This window comes from Hyla sarda, chromosome 2, assembly GCF_029499605.1.
Source record: "Hyla sarda isolate aHylSar1 chromosome 2, aHylSar1.hap1, whole genome shotgun sequence".
NCBI lineage: Eukaryota > Metazoa > Chordata > Amphibia > Anura > Hylidae > Hyla > Hyla sarda.
In genome coordinates this window covers 339,731,298-339,749,857 of record NC_079190.1, presented here as the reverse complement: position 1 = coordinate 339,749,857, position 18,560 = coordinate 339,731,298, and the positions used below count along the sequence as shown (strand labels likewise).

The following is an 18,560-nucleotide window of genomic DNA, read 5'->3' as shown; positions in this document are numbered from 1 at the left end:
GTGATCGGTGTAAATAATAACTGGAAATCTTGATCCCTCCAGCAGATGCCTCCATTCCTCAAGTGCTAATTTAATGGCTAGAAGCTCTCGATCCCCGATGGAGTAGTTCCTCTCCGCCGGAGAGAAGGTCCTAGAAAAAAACCCACAAGTAACAGCATGCCCGGAAGAGTTTTTTTGTAGAAGGACAGCTCCAGCTCCCACTGAGGAGGCATCAACCTCCAATAGGAAGGGTTTAGATGGGTCAGGTCTGGAGAGCACGGGAGCCGAAGAGAAGGCGGACTTGAGTCGTTTAAAGGCGTCTTCCGCTTGAGGAGGCCAAGACTTGGGATCGGCATTTTTTTTGGTTAAAGCCACAATAGGAGCCACAATGGTAGAAAAATGTGGAATAAATTGCCTGTAATAATTGGCGAACCCCAAAAAACGTTGGATGGCACGGAGTCCGGAGGGGCGTGGCCAATCTAAGACGGCAGAGAGTTTATCTGGATCCATTTGTAGTCCCTGGCCAGAGACCAAGTATCCTAGAAAAGGAAGAGATTGGCATTCAAACAGACATTTCTCAATTTTAGCATAGAGTTGATTGTCACGAAGTCTCTGAAGAACCATACGGACATGCTGGCGGTGTTCTTCTAGATTGGCCGAAAAAATTAGGATATCATCAAGATATACAACAACACAGGAGTATAACAGATCACGAAAAATTTCATTAACAAAGTCTTGGAAGACAGCAGGGGCGTTGCACAGGCCAAAGGGCATGACCAGATACTCAAAGTGTCCATCTCTGGTGTTAAATGCTGTTTTCCACTCATCCCCCTCTCTGATGCGGATGAGGTTATAGGCGCCTCTTAAGTCCAATTTAGTAAAGATGTGGGCACCTTGGAGGCGATCAAAGAGTTCAGAGATGAGGGGTAAGGGGTAGCGGTTCTTAACCGTGATTTTATTAAGTCCGCGGTAGTCAATGCAAGGACGTAGAGAGCCATCTTTTTTGGACACAAAGAAAAATCCGGCTCCGGCAGGAGAGGAGGATTTACGGATAAAGCCCTTTTTTAGATTCTCCTGGACGTATTCAGACATGGCAAGAGTCTCTGGGGCAGAGAGAGGATAAATTCTGCCCCGGGGTGGAGTAGTGCCCGGGAGGAGGTCGATAGGACAATCATAAGGCCTGTGAGGAGGTAGAGTCTCCGCTTGTTTTTTGCAGAAAACATCCGCGAAGTCCATATAGGCCTTAGGGAGACCGGTTACTGGAGGAAGCACAGAGTTACGGCAAGGGTTACTGGGAACCGGTTTTAGACAGTCCTTGGAACAAGAGGGCCCCCAACTCTTGATCTCCCCAGTGGACCAATCCAGGGTTGGGGAATGAAGTTGAAGCCAGGGAAGTCCAAGGAGAATTTCCGAGGTGCAATTGGGGAGGACCAAAAGTTCAATCCTCTCGTGATGAGATCCGATGCTCATTAGAAGGGGCTCCGTGCGGAAACGTATGGAACAGTCCAATCTTTCATTGTTTATACAATTGATGTAAAGGGGTCTGGTGAGACTGGTCACTGGGATGTTGAACCTGTTGACGAGAGAGGCCAAAATAAAATTTCCTGCAGATCCAGAGTCCAAGAAGGCCACAGAAGAGAAGGAGAAGGCAGAGGCAGACATCCGCACAGGCACAGTAAGACGTGGAGAAGCAGAGTGGACATCAAGGATTGTCTCACCTTTGTGCGGAGTCAGGGTACGTCTTTCCAGGCGGGGAGGGCGGATAGGACAATCCCTCAGGAAGTGTTCGGTACTAGCACAGTACAGGCAGAGGTTCTCCATGCGGCGTCGTGTCCTCTCTTGGGATGTCAGGCGAGACCGGTCGACCTGCATAGCCTCCACGGCGGGAGGCACAGGAACAGATTGCAGGGAACCAGAGGAGAGAGGAGCCGAGGAGAAGAAACGCCTCGTGCGAACAGAGTCCATATCTTGGCGGAGCTCCTGACGCCTTTCGGAAAAACGCATGTCAATGCGAGTGGCTAGGTGAATAAGTTCATGAAGATTAGCAGGCATTTCTCGTGCGGCCAGAACATCTTTAATGTTGCTGGATAGGCCTTTTTTAAAGGTCGCGCAGAGGGCCTCATTGTTCCAGGATAATTCAGAAGCAAGAGTACGGAATTGTACGGCATACTCGCCAACGGAAGAATTACCCTGGACCAGGTTCAACAGGGCAGTCTCAGCAGAAGAGGCTCGGGCAGGTTCCTCAAAGACACTTCGAATTTCCGAGAAGAAGGAGTGTACAGAGGCAGTGACGGGGTCATTGCGGTCCCAGAGCGGTGTGGCCCAAGCCAGGGCTTTTCCAGACAGCAGGCTGACTACGAAAGCCACCTTAGACCTTTCAGTGGGGAACTGGTCCGACATCATCTCCAAGTGTAATGAACATTGGGAAAGGAAGCCACGGCAAAGCTTAGAGTCCCCATCAAATTTATCCGGCAAGGACAGTCGTAGTCCAGAAGCGGCCACTCGCTGCGGAGGAGGTACAGGAGCTGGCGGAGGAGATGGTTGCTGGAGCTGTGGTAGTAACTGTTGTAGCATAACAGTCAGTTGAGACAGCTGTTGGCCTTGTTGCGCAATCTGTTGTGACTGCTGGGCGACCACCGTGGTGAGGTCAGCGACAACTGGCAGAGGAACTTCAGCGGGATCCATGGCCGGATCTACTGTCACGATGCCGGCTGGCAGGTAGTGGATCCTCTGTGCCAGAGAGGGATTGGCGTGGACCGTGCTAGAGGATCGGTTCTAAGTCACTACTGGTTTTCACCAGAGCCCGCCGCAAAGCGGGATGGTCTTGCTGCGGCGGTAGTGACCAGGTCGTATCCCCTAGCAACGGCTCAACCTCTCTGGCTGCTGAAGATAGGCGCGGTACAAGGGAGTAGACAGAAGCAAGGTCGGACGTAGCAGAAGGTCGGGGCAGGCAGCAAGGATCGTAGTCAGGGGCAACGGCAGGAGGTCTGGAACACAGGCTAGGAACACACAAGGAAACGCTTTCACTGGCACTAAGGCAACAAGATCCGGCGAGGGAGTGAAGGGGAAGTGAGGTGATATAGGGAAGTGCACAGGTGTAAACACTAATTGGAACCACTGCGCCAATCAGCGGCGCAGTGGCCCTTTAAATCGCAAAGACCCGGCGCGCGCGCGCCCTAGGGAGCGGGGCCGCGCGCGCCGGGACAGAACTGACGGAGAGCGAGTCAGGTACGGGAGCCGGGGTGCGCATCGCGAGCGGGCGCTACCCGCATCGCGAATCGCATCCCGGCCAGAGGCGGTATCGCAGCGCCCCGGGTCCGTGGAACCGACCGGAGCGCTGCAGTGAGAGGAGTGTAGCGAGCGCTCCGGGGAGGAGCGGGGACCCGGAGCGCTCGGCGTAACAGTGGGAACTGTGCGCCACTACCTGCAGCATGTGCCCGGCTTATTGGCAGGGCATACCTAATAGGAAAAGTGGGTGATAATACTGATGGATCATATACAGTCCATGCAATTCTGAAGCCTTGGACACAGTATTTTTTAAATGTATTTTCACCAGAACACTTGTATAAATACATCAATAATTTTCTCACAATTTGGACATAGTAGTAGGTGACTAGAGACTTATGGACACAGGGTCTGAACGCTGTGCCCACCAGCTACAGGGTCCTCGCCAGGGTTTATATACCAGTAATATAGATACAGCACTCCCTAGTCATAGTAGGTGCACAGGTAGGATCCCAATCCTTATCACATCATATTGATAAAAAAAAACTTTGCAAACAACTTCAATGCAATTGGTTTTTATTAGCAATCCCAAAAGGTAACGTTTCAGGCACAACTGACCTTCTTCAGATCTATGTACAGAGATATAAAGAATAACGTAGATCGAATGTCAGTAATCTGAGATATACACAGTACTAAGGGGTACTCCAGTGGAAAAAAAAATTCTTTAAATCAACTGGTGCCAGAAAGTTAAACAGATTTATAAATTACTTCTATTAAAAATCTTAATCCTTCCAGCACTCATCAGCTGCTGTATGCTCCACAAAAGTTCTTTTCTTTTTGAATTTATTTTCTGTCTGACGACAGTTCTCTCTGCTGACACCTCTGTCCATGTCAGGAACTGTCCAGAGCAGGAGAGGTTTGCTATGGGGATTTGCTTCTACTCTGGACAGAACTCAATGGATACTCTGGACAGAACTCAATGGATAGCTAAATAGCATGAAATCAAAATACATAAGAAAATAATATACAAAAGATCAAATATAATCAAAAATAATGATAAATAAAAGTACAACATAAGGATGAATCTCCAGTGTGTGAATACATATCTATGTGCCATGGTGATGATAGTCATATATCCATGAAAAATACTGTAAATGGCAGGAAAAATATGCACAAAGGGAATATCTATAACCATTTCAAATGCAATATAATGTACAGTAGTCCTATATATATAAAGTAGAACAAAAGTGAAAGTTTATCATGGTAATAAAACATAAAATCAATTCCTAGTAACCATGTAAAGATCAAAGTACTGAAGGTGGAAATAAGGGGGATGAGCACCATCTCACCGGATTGCTACAGAGGAGGATGGGTAAACAGTAAAGAGAGAGAGTCCATAACCGTGCAGTAGGAGTAAGTGGTAATGCGACCTATAGTCTAGTCACAGACTTGTGTCTCGCTAATAGCCTGCACGGAGCAGTAAAATGACTGCTGCATTTAAACACTATATACAGTGTCTCATTTGAAGTTAAAAAAGTAAAAAATATTTTAAAAATATAATAATAAAAATGAAAATCACCAAATTTCTTATTTTTATATTTATACAAATACACTGCCATGAAGATAGCAGGAGCATATAAATAGAACTGGGAGGGCTCTGTGAGCGGCCAAAGGGGATCTGAGAAGTGAGGATGTCATCCTGTAGTTCACAGGAAGTCAGCTGACCCAGGACAGACCACTTCCTCTGAAACATTAAACACTGATTTTCTATGGGTCAGGCTGGTAATCACATGACTCAGTACAGTAGTAAAAGACATGGATGCAGTTGTGCTGGAATGCAACAGATGGCAGAGTTGGAAGAGTAAGGCTAAGTTTCTACTTGATTTTTTTGTGGCCCAAAAAAATGCCAGAAAACAGCACAGCATTTTCCTGTGTATGGCGTAAAAAAAAAATAATAATAATAATAATAAAAAAAAAAAAAAGGATGCAGTAGTGATGGAAAAAAATGTATTTAACGAAATGCACATTTTTATGAAGAAATTTTTATTCATTTTTAAGCAGGGATCAATTTATGTGGGCGGGCAGGGAACTAAAAATGTAGCCGACAATAATAAAGATGTAATGTATGTGTGTGTTTTTCACTTTTTTTAAATATTTTTTTTAGGTAGTATTACTACTCCCAGCATGGAACACACTGTTTCATGATGGGAGTAGTAGTTCCTGTACTAATAGACATATTGCCCCGGGTGTCACTCCTGACATCCGATGCGATCGTCCATAATATAGCAGAGATACGGAGCGGCTTTCTCCTGCGCTCGCATCTCTGCACTAAACTCTGGGCCAGCCAGTGATGTGAATAGAAATTCACTGATTCATATTCTCCGCCCAGAGTGGTGATTGGCCAGATGAGGGAAATATGAGTGGGCGGCCGGAGCACAGAGCAGAGATGCGAGCGCAGGAGAAAGCCGCTCCGCATCTCAGGGATGAAAGACGATTGCAGTGGGTGTCAGGAGTGACACCCGCTGTGATTTGTCCTTAACTGCAGGTACTACTGCTCCCAACATGGAGGACACTCTGCTCCATGCTGGGAGCTGAAGTACCTGCATTAATAAACAAATCACAGCAAGCGTCACTCCTGACACCAGCTGTGATCCTCAAGTATAATGTATAGATGCGGCCGGCCGCTCTTCTATGATCCCCTGAACTGACGTATTTATACACCTATTCATATTTCCCGCAGAGTTGTGATTGGCTGTAACCATCTGGCCAATCACTGCTCTCTGCAGGATATATGAATAGGTGTATATATACGGCAGTGCAGGTGACCATAGAAAAGCGACCGGTGCATCTATACATTATACAGGAGGATCACAACAGGTGTCAGAAGTGACACGAGCGATCTGTCAATTATTACTGGTACTACAGTCTGTTCCATGCTGCTGGGAGTAGTAGTACTACCTAAAAAATATAAAAAATAAAGAAAAAAAAGTGAAAAACACTATATTTTTATTATTGTCAGATAAATTTTTTGTGCCCGCACACATAAATTGATCCCTGTTTTAAAAATGTATAAAAATTTCATTATAAAAAAGAAAAATTTTATTAGATACAGTTTTTTTCCATCACTACTATATCTTTTTTTATTTTATGGTACCCTATGAAATTTTATTTAAAAAGATATCTCCATCACTTTTTTTGGATCGCTAAAGTCAAAAAAAGAATAAAAAAAGCCAGCAAAAACGCCAAAGTTAAAACCCACATGTCGTTTTTCTTGGCGTTCTTTTACTCCCATAGACTTCTACCAAGATTTCAGGGGAAAAAATGCCATAGGCTTAACATTCTGCAACTTTGCAAAACCATCAAGGAGCTACAAAAGAGTGAAGAAACGCCAAAAGGATTTAAAAAAAAACACCAAACTGAAAACGCAAAATGGAAAAAGAATTTAGCAATTTCTCATTGATTTACAGCTAACATTTGGCCGCACCACTTAGCCTAAGGCAAAAAGAAAATAAACCTGAAGCACTTCTTTATGGAGGTTCACACTGCGGAATCTCCGGGTAGAAAATTTCGGCACTAGGACCGCGCCGACACTGCAGTCTCCAATAGACTGCAATGTGTTCCGCTAGTATTTCTGCCTAAAGAATGAGCAACGCCGTTCTTCAGGGGGAAATTTTCAAGCGGATTTTCCGTTCACTAATTCCGCTTCACAAATTCCGAAGTGTGAATTTGTGAATGGAAACCCAATCACTATACTATACATTTTAGTAAGCGGAATTTCTGCCTGCAATTTCAAAGCAGAATTTCAGGCGTAAATTCCGTAGTGTGAACCTAGCCTAAGGGGTTAATTTTATCTACTATTCTACTCCATCGTTATAGTTATTATAACTGACCACTATAAGTGTCACGATTCGGCAGGCTGGAGGTGGATCCTCTGTGCCAGAGAGGGATTGGCGTGGACCGTGTCGCTGGACCGGTTCTAAGTTGCTACTGGTTTTCACCAGAGCCCGCCGCAAAGCGGGATGGTCTTGCAGCGGCGGTAGCAACCAGGTCGTATCCACCGGCAACGGCTCAACCTCTCTGACTGCTGAGATAGGCGCGGTACAAGGGAGTAGACAAGAGCAGGGTCGGACGTAGCAGAAGGTCAGGGCAGGCAGCAAGGATCGTAGTCAGGGGCAACGGCAGGAGGTCTGGAACACAGGCTAGGAACACACAAGGAAACGCTTTCACTGGCACAATGGCAACAAGATCCGGCAAGGAAGTGCCAGGGAAGTGAGGTAATATACACAGGGAGCAGGTGGAAGCTAAATAGGCTGATTGGGCCAGGCACCAATCATTGGTGCACTGGCCCTTTAAATCTTAGAGAGATGGCGCGCGCGCGCGCCCTAAGGAGCGGAGCCGCGCGCGCCAGGACATGACAGCCGGGGGGCGGGACAGGTGAGTGACTTGGGATGCGATTCATGAGCGGGCGTGTCCCGCTATGCGAATCGCATCCCCGCCGGCAGTGTCAGTGCAGCACTCCCGGTCAGCGGGTCTGACCGGGGCCCTGAAGAGAGAGGAACGCCGCGAGCGCTCCGGGGAGGAGCAGGGACCCGGAGCGCTCGGCGTAACAGTATCCCCCCCTTAGGTCTCCCCCTTTTTTTGTCCGGTAATTGCTTCACGTGGGACGAGGACACTGGGAGCGATTGTAGGGTTTGCTCATCAAAGGCAGGCAGTTCAGAAGGAGTGGGAATGGGGAGGGAGGGCAGAGGGTGAAGCTTGGTATGGGGCAGAGTGTTACCAGGACGGGGGCTATGAGGAGGCAAAGCATAGTCCTGATAGGCCTTGGGGAGACCAGGTGTAGGAGGGGGCACTGAGGCTTGCCTGACGGGACTGGGAGCAGACGTGAGGCATTTCTTGCGGCAAGCAGGGCCTCAATTCTTGATCTCCCCGGTGGTCCAGTCAAGGGTGGGAGAATGATGCTGGAGCCATGGCAGACCGAGGAGGACTTCAGAGGTGCAGTTGGGAAGGACGAAAAATTCTATCTTTTCGTGATGGGGTCCAATGCACATTAAGAGGGGTTCTGTGCGGTAACGCACAGTACAGTCCAACTTCACTCCGTTGACCGAAGAAATGTAGAGCGGCTTGACGAGACGGGTCACCGGGATGCAGAACTTATTCACCAAAGAGTCCAGAATAAAATTTCCAGAAGCACCAGAGTCCAAGCAGGCCACGGCTGAGAAGGAGGAGTTGGCAGAAGGAGAAATCCGCACGGGCACAGTGAGACGTGGAGAAGCAGACTTTGTACCAAGAGACGCCACACCCACGTGAGCTGGGTGCGTGCGTGCGTTTCCCAGACGTGGAGGACGAATAGGGCAATCCACCAAGAAATGTTCGGTACTGGCGCAGTACAGACATAAATTTTCATCCCTACGGCGAGTCCTCTCTTCATGGGTCAGGCGAGACCGATCCACTTGCATAGCCTCCTTGGCGGGAGGCACAGGGGTAGATTGCAAAGGATACTGTGAGAGAGGTGCCCAGAGATCAAGGTCTTTTTCCTGGCGGAGCTCCTGGTGTCTCTCAGAAAAACGCATGTCAATGCGGGTGGCCAAATGGATAAGTTCTTGCAGGTTGGCAGGAATCTCTCGTGCGGCCAGCACATCCTTGATGTTACTGGATAGGCCTTTTTTAAAGGTCGCGCAGAGAGCCTCGTTATTCCAAGATAATTCGGAAGCGAGAGTACGAAATTGGATGGCGTACTCGCCTACTGAAGAATTACCCTGAACCAGGTTCAGCAGGTCAGTCTCGGCAGAAGAAGCTCGGGCTGGTTCCTCGAAGACACTACGGACTTCAGCGAAGAAGGACTGGACTGTAGCTGTGGCAGGATCATTGCAGTCCCAGAGCGGTGTGGCCCAAGACAAGGCCTTTCCAGACAGAAGACTCACTACGAACGCCACCTTAGACCGTTCTGTAGGAAATTGGTCCGACAACATCTCCATATGTAGGGAACATTGAGACAGAAAGCCACGGCAGAGTCTAGAGTCCCCATCAAATTTGTCCGGCAGCAACAAGCGGAGGATAGGAGCGGCCAGTCGCTGCGGAGGAGGTGCAGGGGCTGGCGGAGATGGTTGCTGCTGTAGCAGTGGCAGAAGTTGCTGTAACGTGGCGATCAACTGCGACAGCTGTTGTCCTTGTTGGGCAATTTGCTGCGATTGCTGGGCGACCACCGTGGGTAGGTCAGCGAGACTTGGCAGCGGCACCTCAGCGGGATCCATGGCCGGATCTACTGTTAGGATTCGGCAGGCTGGATGTGGATCCTCTGTGTCAGTGAGGGATTGGCGTGGACCGTGTCGGTGGACCGGTTCTAAGTTGCTACTGGTATTCACCAGAGCCCGCCGCAAAGCGGGATGGTCTTGCTGCGGCGGTAGCAACCAGGTCGTATCCACCGGCAATGGCTCAACCTCGCTGACTGCTGAGAAGGCGTGGGACAGAAGGACTAGGCAGAGGCAAGGTCAGACGTAGCAGAAGGTCGGGGCAGGCGACCTAGGAATAGCAGAAGATCTGGAACACAGGCTTTGGACAACACTAAACGCTTTCACTGGCACAAGGCAACAAGATCCGGCCAGGAAGTGCAGGGGAAGTGAGGTAATATACACAGGGAGCAGGTGGAAGCTAATTAGGCTGATTGGGCCAGGCACCAATCATTGGTGCACTGGCCCTTTAAATCTTAGAGAGCTGGCGCCCTAAGGAGCGGAGCCGCGCGCGCCAGGACATGACAGCCGGGGGCCGGGACAGGTGAGTGACTTGGGATGAGATTCGCGAGCGGGCGCGTCCCGCTATGCGAATCGCATCCCCGCCGGCAGTGTCAGTGCAGTGCTCCCGGTCAGCGGGTCTGACCGGGGCGCTGCAGAGAGAGGAATGGGGGAGCAGGGACCCGGAGCGCTCGGCGTAACAATAAGGTCTGGTTCACAATGCAATTGAGTCATCTATCAGGGAATATTTCCCAATGTATACCTCTAATGTAAGGCTCCACTGTATGCCACTGCATAGGCCCTCATACCGGGCAGCAAACATTTTTTAATCTGTGTCTCTGCATGGAATAACATAGTATTCCACATGGAAAAAAAATAAGATATACCATGATAGACCAGCATATGCAAAAAGGATCAATGGCTGCATACACAAACGTAGGGTTGAAACGTAATGCACCACATAACTGGTCTTTTATTACAATGACAGGTACATAATTGTAGCCTGTATATTCAGAAGAGAAATACACTGAATCCATAGTAACATAAGGTCAAATAACTATGTAGTCCCATGGCTGTAGGGTGCGGTGATGTTTCATTCCAATGGTAGCCACTGAAGAACACGGTCACGTCATGTCTCTATTCCAAGTCATCACATTAAAGGGGTAGTCCAGGGAACTGAACTATCCCAGCACCTATCTACTTACCCGTCCTTGGCATGCTCCGGTCCCCACCTTCTGGACAAGCGCACGTGTCAGGCATTCAGCCAATCAACGGCTGCGGCTCATCCAGGAAGGTGGGGGCTGGAGTGTGCCAAGAATGTTTAATGGGTCGTGTGGCTAGGGGATGAGGGTCTGATGAGTTCAGTTCCTTGGACTACCCCATTAAACCCTTCACGACTATGGATGTGTATACTGGTCCATGTGCCGTTAACGGGGAATGGCACGGGCTCCCGACTCGGGCACGCCTCATACCGGCCGGCCACCGGCTGGTTCCTGTAGCTGGGGGCTGGCCTTAATAGCAGACATGCGGCGATTGCCGCGGGTGGTTATTAACCCATTAGATCGCCGCTGTCGAAGCTGAGAGTGGCGTCTAAAGGTGCCTTTATCCCATCCCTGGTGGTCCAGTGGGGTCGCGGTGGGGCTGCGATCCACTGCTGAGGTAGCTGGAGGGCAAAAAATGAAAAAAATTAGCTGTCATATCGCCCTGTACGCGAAAAAAATAAAAATGTTATAGGGGTCAGAAGATGACAATTTTAAATGTATTAATTTTCCTGCATGTAGTTATGATTTTTTCCAGAAGTACGACAAAATCAAACCGATATAAGTAGGGTATCATTTTAACCGTATGGACCTACAGAATAAAGATAAAGTGTCTTTTTTTTACCGAAAAATGCACTGCGTAGAAACGGAAGCCCCCCAAATTTTACAAAATGGCTTATTTTCTTAAATTTTGTCGCACAATGATTTTTTTTTCTGTTTCGCTATAGATTTTTGGGTAAAATGACTGATGTCATTACAAAGTAGAATTGGTGGCGCAAAAAAATAAGCCGTCATATGGTTTTTTAGGGTCAAAATTGAAAGGGTTCTGATTTTTAATAGGTAAGGAGGAAAAAATGAAAGTGCAAAAACAGAAAAACGCTTAGGGGGAGATTTATCAAAACCTGTGCCAAGTAAAAGTTGCCCATAGCAACCAATCAGATCGCTTCTTTCATTTTTCAGAGGCCTTGTTGAAAATGAAAGAAGCGAGCTGATTGGTTAGTATGGGCAACTCAGCAACTTTCCCTCTGGAAAGGTTTTGATCAATCTCCCCCTTAGTCCTTAAAGGGGTACTCCGGACCTAAAACATCTTATCCTTTGGATAGGGGATAAGATGGCTGACCGCTGGGGTCCCGCCGCTAGGAACCTCTGCAATCTTGCACCCACCTCTTTGAGCTGCACGCCGCCCTGCCAGCTCACAAACTGCCAGGTGCCAACCACCGGGCCGGAGTATCGTGACGTCACAACTCCGCCCCCGTTTGACGTCACGCCCTGCCCCTGCTATGCAAGACTATGAGAGGGGACGTGATGTCACACGGGACGTCCTTTAGGTAGGGGATAAGATATCTTAGTGCCGGAGTACCCCTTTAAGGGGTTAAGGCTAGTGGGCAGCTCAGTAAGTATATGGCAGTGTTAGTAATAACATACTTCGGCTTTTTGTAAGGTTTCACACACTTTAGTTACAATGGCAGACAACTCTTTGAATGAAGTGCTGCCAGGAGTGGATGTGCCCAGGACAGGTGGTCAGCGGCAGGTGTGACACAATGAGGGTGGCGCTAGAGAGAAGTTTCAGGGCTGTGACAGATGGGAGGTGTGAGGGCCATGTCTGCAGCGACAGCTCGGGGGGCTCGCTGTGACCATGGCGCTGTCAGACCTCCTCCAGCCCCCGCTCGCTGGGCCCTAGGCCTGCTGAGATCTGTAGTGCTGCAGCACGTGACCTCGGCGTGTATCGGGTGTTACCTTGGTGTGCACATGACGGAGGTCCCAGTCCGGTCTGAGCTCCCGGATAAGGCTAAGGGCGCCTGGAATGACGTTCTGTTCATCCACAGCAATGCTGAGGGAGCGCACTGAGGGGCTGTCACTGGGACACTGCTGCTCACCCATTCCCTGCTCGTTCTGACACCGAGGCCCCCTCCTCAGGTGGGAAATACCCACTGGAGGGGGGAGTGGGCCGGCACTTGTCACCCACTGTCACCTTTCCCTGTCACAGGGTGGAGGGAGGAGAGGAGCCCACGGACGGCACATATGACAGAGCTCCCCCTGCTGGCAGCTATGTGCAGTACAGTTTACTCAGATTACACAGCACACGACAGACGTCTCTAATACAGTCACCTGTTCTCGGTGTAATACATCATGTATTAGTGTAATACAGTGTTTCCCAAACAGTGTGCCTCCAGCTGTTGCAAAACTACAACTAGCAATACAGGACAGCCGTTTTGAAACTACAACTCCTAGCATGCCTGGACAGCCAAAGTCCCCCCCCCCAAATGCATCATTTGAGGGACATAATTTATGTACATTGAGTCTGAAAAGGAGGATATGCACACTATATTTTATTACGCTGTTCGTCCCGCTTAGGCTATATTTGGTTGCTTGGTCACATGGTGGGACCCAAAGGAGAGGAGCGCCATTTGGATAAGATGTCTGATCGCGGGGGTCCTGCCGCTGGGGACCCCCACGATCTTGGCAGTGCCACCCCAGACATCCGGTGCACGGTGTGAACATTGCTCATTTCCAGATGACTGGCGATGCGGGGCGGAGGGTCGTGATGTCACGGTCACGTCCCAATTGTGACGCTACGGCCATGCCCCCTCAATGCAAGTCTATGGGAAGGGGCGTAACGGCCATCATGCCCCCCCCTCCCCATAGACTTGCATTGCGGGGGCGTGGCCGCAACGAGCCTCCGGCGCTGCACCCGACGCTCTAAACGAACGCCGATCAGACATCTTTCCCCTATCCTTTAGATAGAGGATACAATGTCTAGGGCACAGTACCCCTTTAATGATTGGAAAGCATTCTAGCTGTCAGAACAATATTGCACCCCAGAAGTGAACCCATTTTAAAAAACTACACCCCCTGATGTATTCACCTAGAACAGTAGTATGTTGAACCCTTATTGTGTAGCTGGAATTATTTCAAGCTCAGTGGAAAAATTAAAAATTAGCTTTTTTTTCCCTACAAATGCTTTATTTGTGGGACATCATTCTGGTACATTGCTTCTGAAATGGAGGAAATGTGCCCCTTATTTTATTACGCTATTCTTCCCGGGCTGGGCAGTACCCTCCAGGCCATATTTGGTTGCCTGACCGCCTAGTAGACAATTCCAAAAATACCCATAAGGTATTCCCAGGGGTTGAAATTATTATATCAAATTCCTGTTAAGGTTACGCCTTCCTGGGACTAAATCCCCGAAACTAACAAATTATTAAAATGAAACTTTTATTTCTTCCTTAAAAAGCTTAATTAGGTGAAAAATCCCAAAATATGGTGATTTAAAACCACAGGAATTGGGTCAGATCGGGGTTATTTAAGAACATTCCCCTTTATAATCTTGAATGATTAGATATATATTTCCATCTGCCACCTTTAATAGTGGATTATATTTCCTACTTTTCACTCTATTATATATCAATATTTCTGTCCCAATCTACTGTTAAAAGGTAGATTGGGACAGAAATATTGATATATAATAGAGTGAAAAGTAGGAAATATAATCCACTATTAAAGGTGGCAGATGGAAATATATATCTAATCATTCAAGATTATAAAGGAGAATGTTCTTAAATAACCCCGATCTGACCCAATTCCTGTGGTTTTATATCTCCATATTTTTAGATTTTTCACCTAATTAAGCTTTTTAAGGAGGAAATAAAAGTTACATTTTAATAACTTGTTAGGGTTCCTGAGTTTCGGGGATTTACTCCCAGAAAGGCGTAAGCCTGAACGGGAATGACCACCTAGTAGGACCCAGAAGGAGAAGAGCGCCTTTTGGCTTTTAGTACATCATTAAATGAATTTTAAACCCCACTCCATGCCTACAAAGAATCGGAGGTGGCAGAACGATAACGCACCCTCACAAGTGACCCCATGTGGACCGCAAGATTTTTGTCTCAGAAAGAAATATGTATTAGCTGGATCAGCTGTGACAGTTGAAGTTCCTCGTGGATATATCAATCATGTTGTGGGAATAAGCACCTGCTCATGATAAAAATATCCATGATTGGGTGTTAAAAAGGAAAATTCGTGAAAAAAAAGGATTTATTTTGTTTGGGGGAGGGGGGGGGGAATTATAGTCTCCATTTATACTGCATTTCTTCAGTATGTTAGAGGTGTCCGTTGGAGTCACAGGCCTCCATACTTGGCAGACAAAAGGCCATCAACTGGCCTCCTTCAACCATGGCAACCATAACGCCTATCAATCCTATAGATGCCATGGCAACCCTCCCCCTGTCAATTCTATGAATGCCGTGATCAGTACTGATCACGCATCTATTTGGCTAACACTGCTGAGACGGTGTGATCTCAATCTCGGCAGCTGCGGCGGGATCCCAGCTTTCACTGACAGCCAGGTCTGCTACATGTTGCCAACGACATGTTTTTGTGTGACGGATCTGATCCGTCACATGTCAGGACGGGATTAATGAGCTTTTACTATCCAAAAGAAAACATTTATGCATCCTCGTCGGAAATGTCTGCGAGGAAACTACTCTGTCTGAACAGAGTAGCTGAAATCCCTATGAAAGTCGATGAGAGTGTAATGCAATTCCTAAAGGACATTGCCTGAGGATTCCACCTTGCTTTCCTATAGTATTGTGATATCACAGTACAGGACATGGTCCTGTACTACACCTAGGCCCTGTCAGGTTAAGTCCCTCAGTGACCTGGGGTGGGTGGTGACCATGGCGGCCATTTTGAAGTTGGCCATTTTGAATCCAACTTTTGTTTTTAAAATAGGAAGAGGGTCATGTGACACATCAAACTTATTGGGAATTTCACAAGAAAAACAATGATGTGCTTGGTTTTAACGTAACTTTATTCTTTCATGAGTTATTTACAAGTTTCTGACCACTTATAAAATGTGCTCAATGTGCTGCCCATTGTGCTGGATTGTCAATGCAACCCTCTTCTCCCACTCTTCACACACTGATAGCAACACCGCAGGAGAAATGCTAGCACAGGCTTCCGTACGGTATCCGTAGTTTCAGGTGCTGCACATCTCGTATCTTCACAGCATAGACAATTGCCTTCAGATGACCCCAAAGATAAAAGTCTCAGGGGGTCAGATCGGGAGACCAATGTGGGTTAGTGTCAGACCAATAGTGGTGGTGAAGTTAAAAAACAAAACCACCGCTATTGGTCTTACACTAACCCACATTGGATAGATCCCTCCAAGACTGTTGGAACACAAAAATTGATGGTATGGTATATGGGGTACAAAGATAGTGGGGCCATTCTTCATCAATGGAAACCTCAAGGCCACTGGATATGCGAAATTGCTACATGATCATGTGTTTCCCTCTTTATGCACTGAAGCTGGCACGTTCCCTGGGTTTTTCCAGCAAGATGGTGCACCACCACATTATGGGTGTCAGGTACAAGCATTCCTAGATGAACAGTTTCTTGGAAAGTGGATTGGTCGTTGTGGACCAGTTGAATGGCCCCCAAGGTCTCCCGATCTGACCCCCTTAGACTTTTATCTTTGGGGTCATCTGAAGGCAATTGTCTATGCTGTGAATATATGAGATGTGCAGCACCTGAAACTATGGATACTGGAAGCCTGTGCTAGAATTTCTCCTGTGGTGTTGCTTTCAGTGTGTGAAGAGTGGGAGAAGAGGGTTGCATTGACAATCCAACACAATGGGCAGCACATTGAACACATTTTATAAGTGGTCAGAAACTTGTAAATAACTCATGAAAGAATAAATTTACGTTAAAACCAAGCACATCATTGGTTTTCTTGTGAAATTCCCAATAAGTCTGATGTGTTACATGACCCTCTTCCTATTGATAAAAACTAAAGTTGGATTCAAAATGGCCAACTTCAAAATGGCCGCCATGGTCACCATCTATCTTGAAAAGTTTCTCCCCTCACATATACCAATGTGCCACAAACAGGAAGGTAACATTACCAACCATTCCCATTTTATTAAGGTGTATCCATAGAAATGGCCCACCCTGTATAGTCAGTATAAAGGACCTTTGGAGGACTCCATTAAATGTCTAAAGGACCTGTGAAATGTCACATGTTATGTTTATCTTATCACATGTTACCCAGAGGACACCAGTTTAACACATGGCCCGCAGCTTGACCAATAGGCTTGGGCTCAGCCCCACACTATATAAGGGGCGGCCATTACAATTCTCTCTCTTTTTCTCTTGTACCATCATCACTTTACTGAGACCAGCAAACACCAGAGATCTCAGTGCTAGTGTCCAGTATCTACAGTCTAGTCAAGCCTCAATTCAATTACCTAAAGTCTATTACAAGTATAATTGGTCCCAGCAAGCTGCAAGGTCCTTCTGTGTTCCTGGCTATCTGACCTCAGTAAAGCCTCCGTTAAACCATAACCTGGTTGTGGGCTCTCCTTTTCACTGCTTAGCTATTGGAATAGCGGAGATACCATTTGGGTGCTTCCGGCATCCAAAAACCACTGTAGTGTCACAAACATTAGGGGTTAATAACACCTGGTCCTGGGGTTAATACTATCTTGTCCCATCCACCTACACCGCTACACTCCGTGGTCCCGCCAACACCGTGGGTCACCATAAAATAATAACCTGAAACCGTCTGGACCTGCAGTATTATGGTTATCTGCAGGATTGTATGCAGGCTTTCATTATGCCCACCAGTATAATTGACACTGGGGTCCACCCTAAATGTCACTTGTTCATTTTGGACCTTCAAGGGATCATGTCATTACTCATGCTACCACATTTTCCTAGCTTGAGAGGGTAACATTTTATCATGAACCTCTTAGCAATCCAAAACCTCAATGTACCTCCAGTCAGCCAGTATAACTGCTTAAGGAACTACAGGTCCAAGCTGGCCTGGGAACCACATCTGCAGTCTGCTCTTTGCTCACTACAGAGGGAAACTAACAGATGTCCATGACATATTCCACTACCTTGGCTAGATTATATCCTAGCACAGCACTGCACCACCAAGAGGCATTCTTTTCCAGCTCGCCTCCCCTTCTACAGCTAGTTTCCCAAGTGTCCGGTCCCCACTGCAGTCCTCTTCTTTTGCAGTACCGGTACATGTTGTGCAGACATGAATTACAAAGAAGAGGACCACAGCGGCGACTGGAAACTCAGGAAACTGGCAGTGGTCTGGGGAGTGGGCCAGGTAAGCATGTATTTTTGTTTATTTTCCCTGCAATCCTAACAACATATCCAAAAACCCAAAGGATAGGAGATAACATGTCTGATTGCAGGGGATCCGGGCTGGGTCTCCAATCTGGGGCTTCCGTGATCGTGATGTGACGTCACACCCCCTCCATACATGTCTATGGGAAGGCGTGATGACTGCAGCTACGGCCCGGAGATTGCGGAGGGTCCCAGTGGCCGGACCTCCGTGATCAGACATGTTATCCTCTATCCTTTGGATAACATGTTGAGGTGCAGAATAGCCCTTTAAATGCATAAAAGTTCTTTGAGGGAATAGTTTAGCTTTAGGCTATGTTCACACGCTGAAATGTCCACACGGAAAATCTCTGTGTGGACATTCCGCAAACTGCGGGCACGGGCATAATATGACCGCATGGGAATGTGCCGTCTCATAGACGGCTATGCATTTCGTGCGCTGTCCGCAGAAAGAATGAACATGTTTATTCTTTCTCCGGACACAGAAATCAGAATTTCCGTGTCAGAAACATCTGGCACAGAAATTCTGCCATGTACACAGTGCAGCAGAATTCCATTGACTTCTAACATGTGAACATGGCCTTAAAAGTGCTTACTATCAAAAGTGGTCAACTTCCTAAAAACTATCACTCTAGGTCAGTTTCATCGAAAAAAGCTGTAGCTCATGGTAAACTGGGCTATCACTTTATAAGATGGTGAAATCTGTGCTCAATACACCCAAAGAAGTGCC

General features: G+C 47.4%; 1 protein-coding gene across 1 annotated transcript in view; it reads right to left on the bottom strand.

The window, feature by feature from the left end:
* The window catches only part of ETNK2 (ethanolamine kinase 2), a 71,409-nt gene extending 58,716 nt beyond the window's left edge, over window positions 1-12,693 (bottom strand). The window contains exon 1 of the mRNA XM_056558135.1: window positions 12,428-12,693. Coding sequence (XP_056414110.1) covers window positions 12,428-12,571 — 144 coding nt within the window. The 5' untranslated portion in view covers window positions 12,572-12,693. The remainder of the gene's footprint in view (window positions 1-12,427) is intronic.
* Between the last annotated feature and the right edge of the window lie 5,867 nt (window positions 12,694-18,560).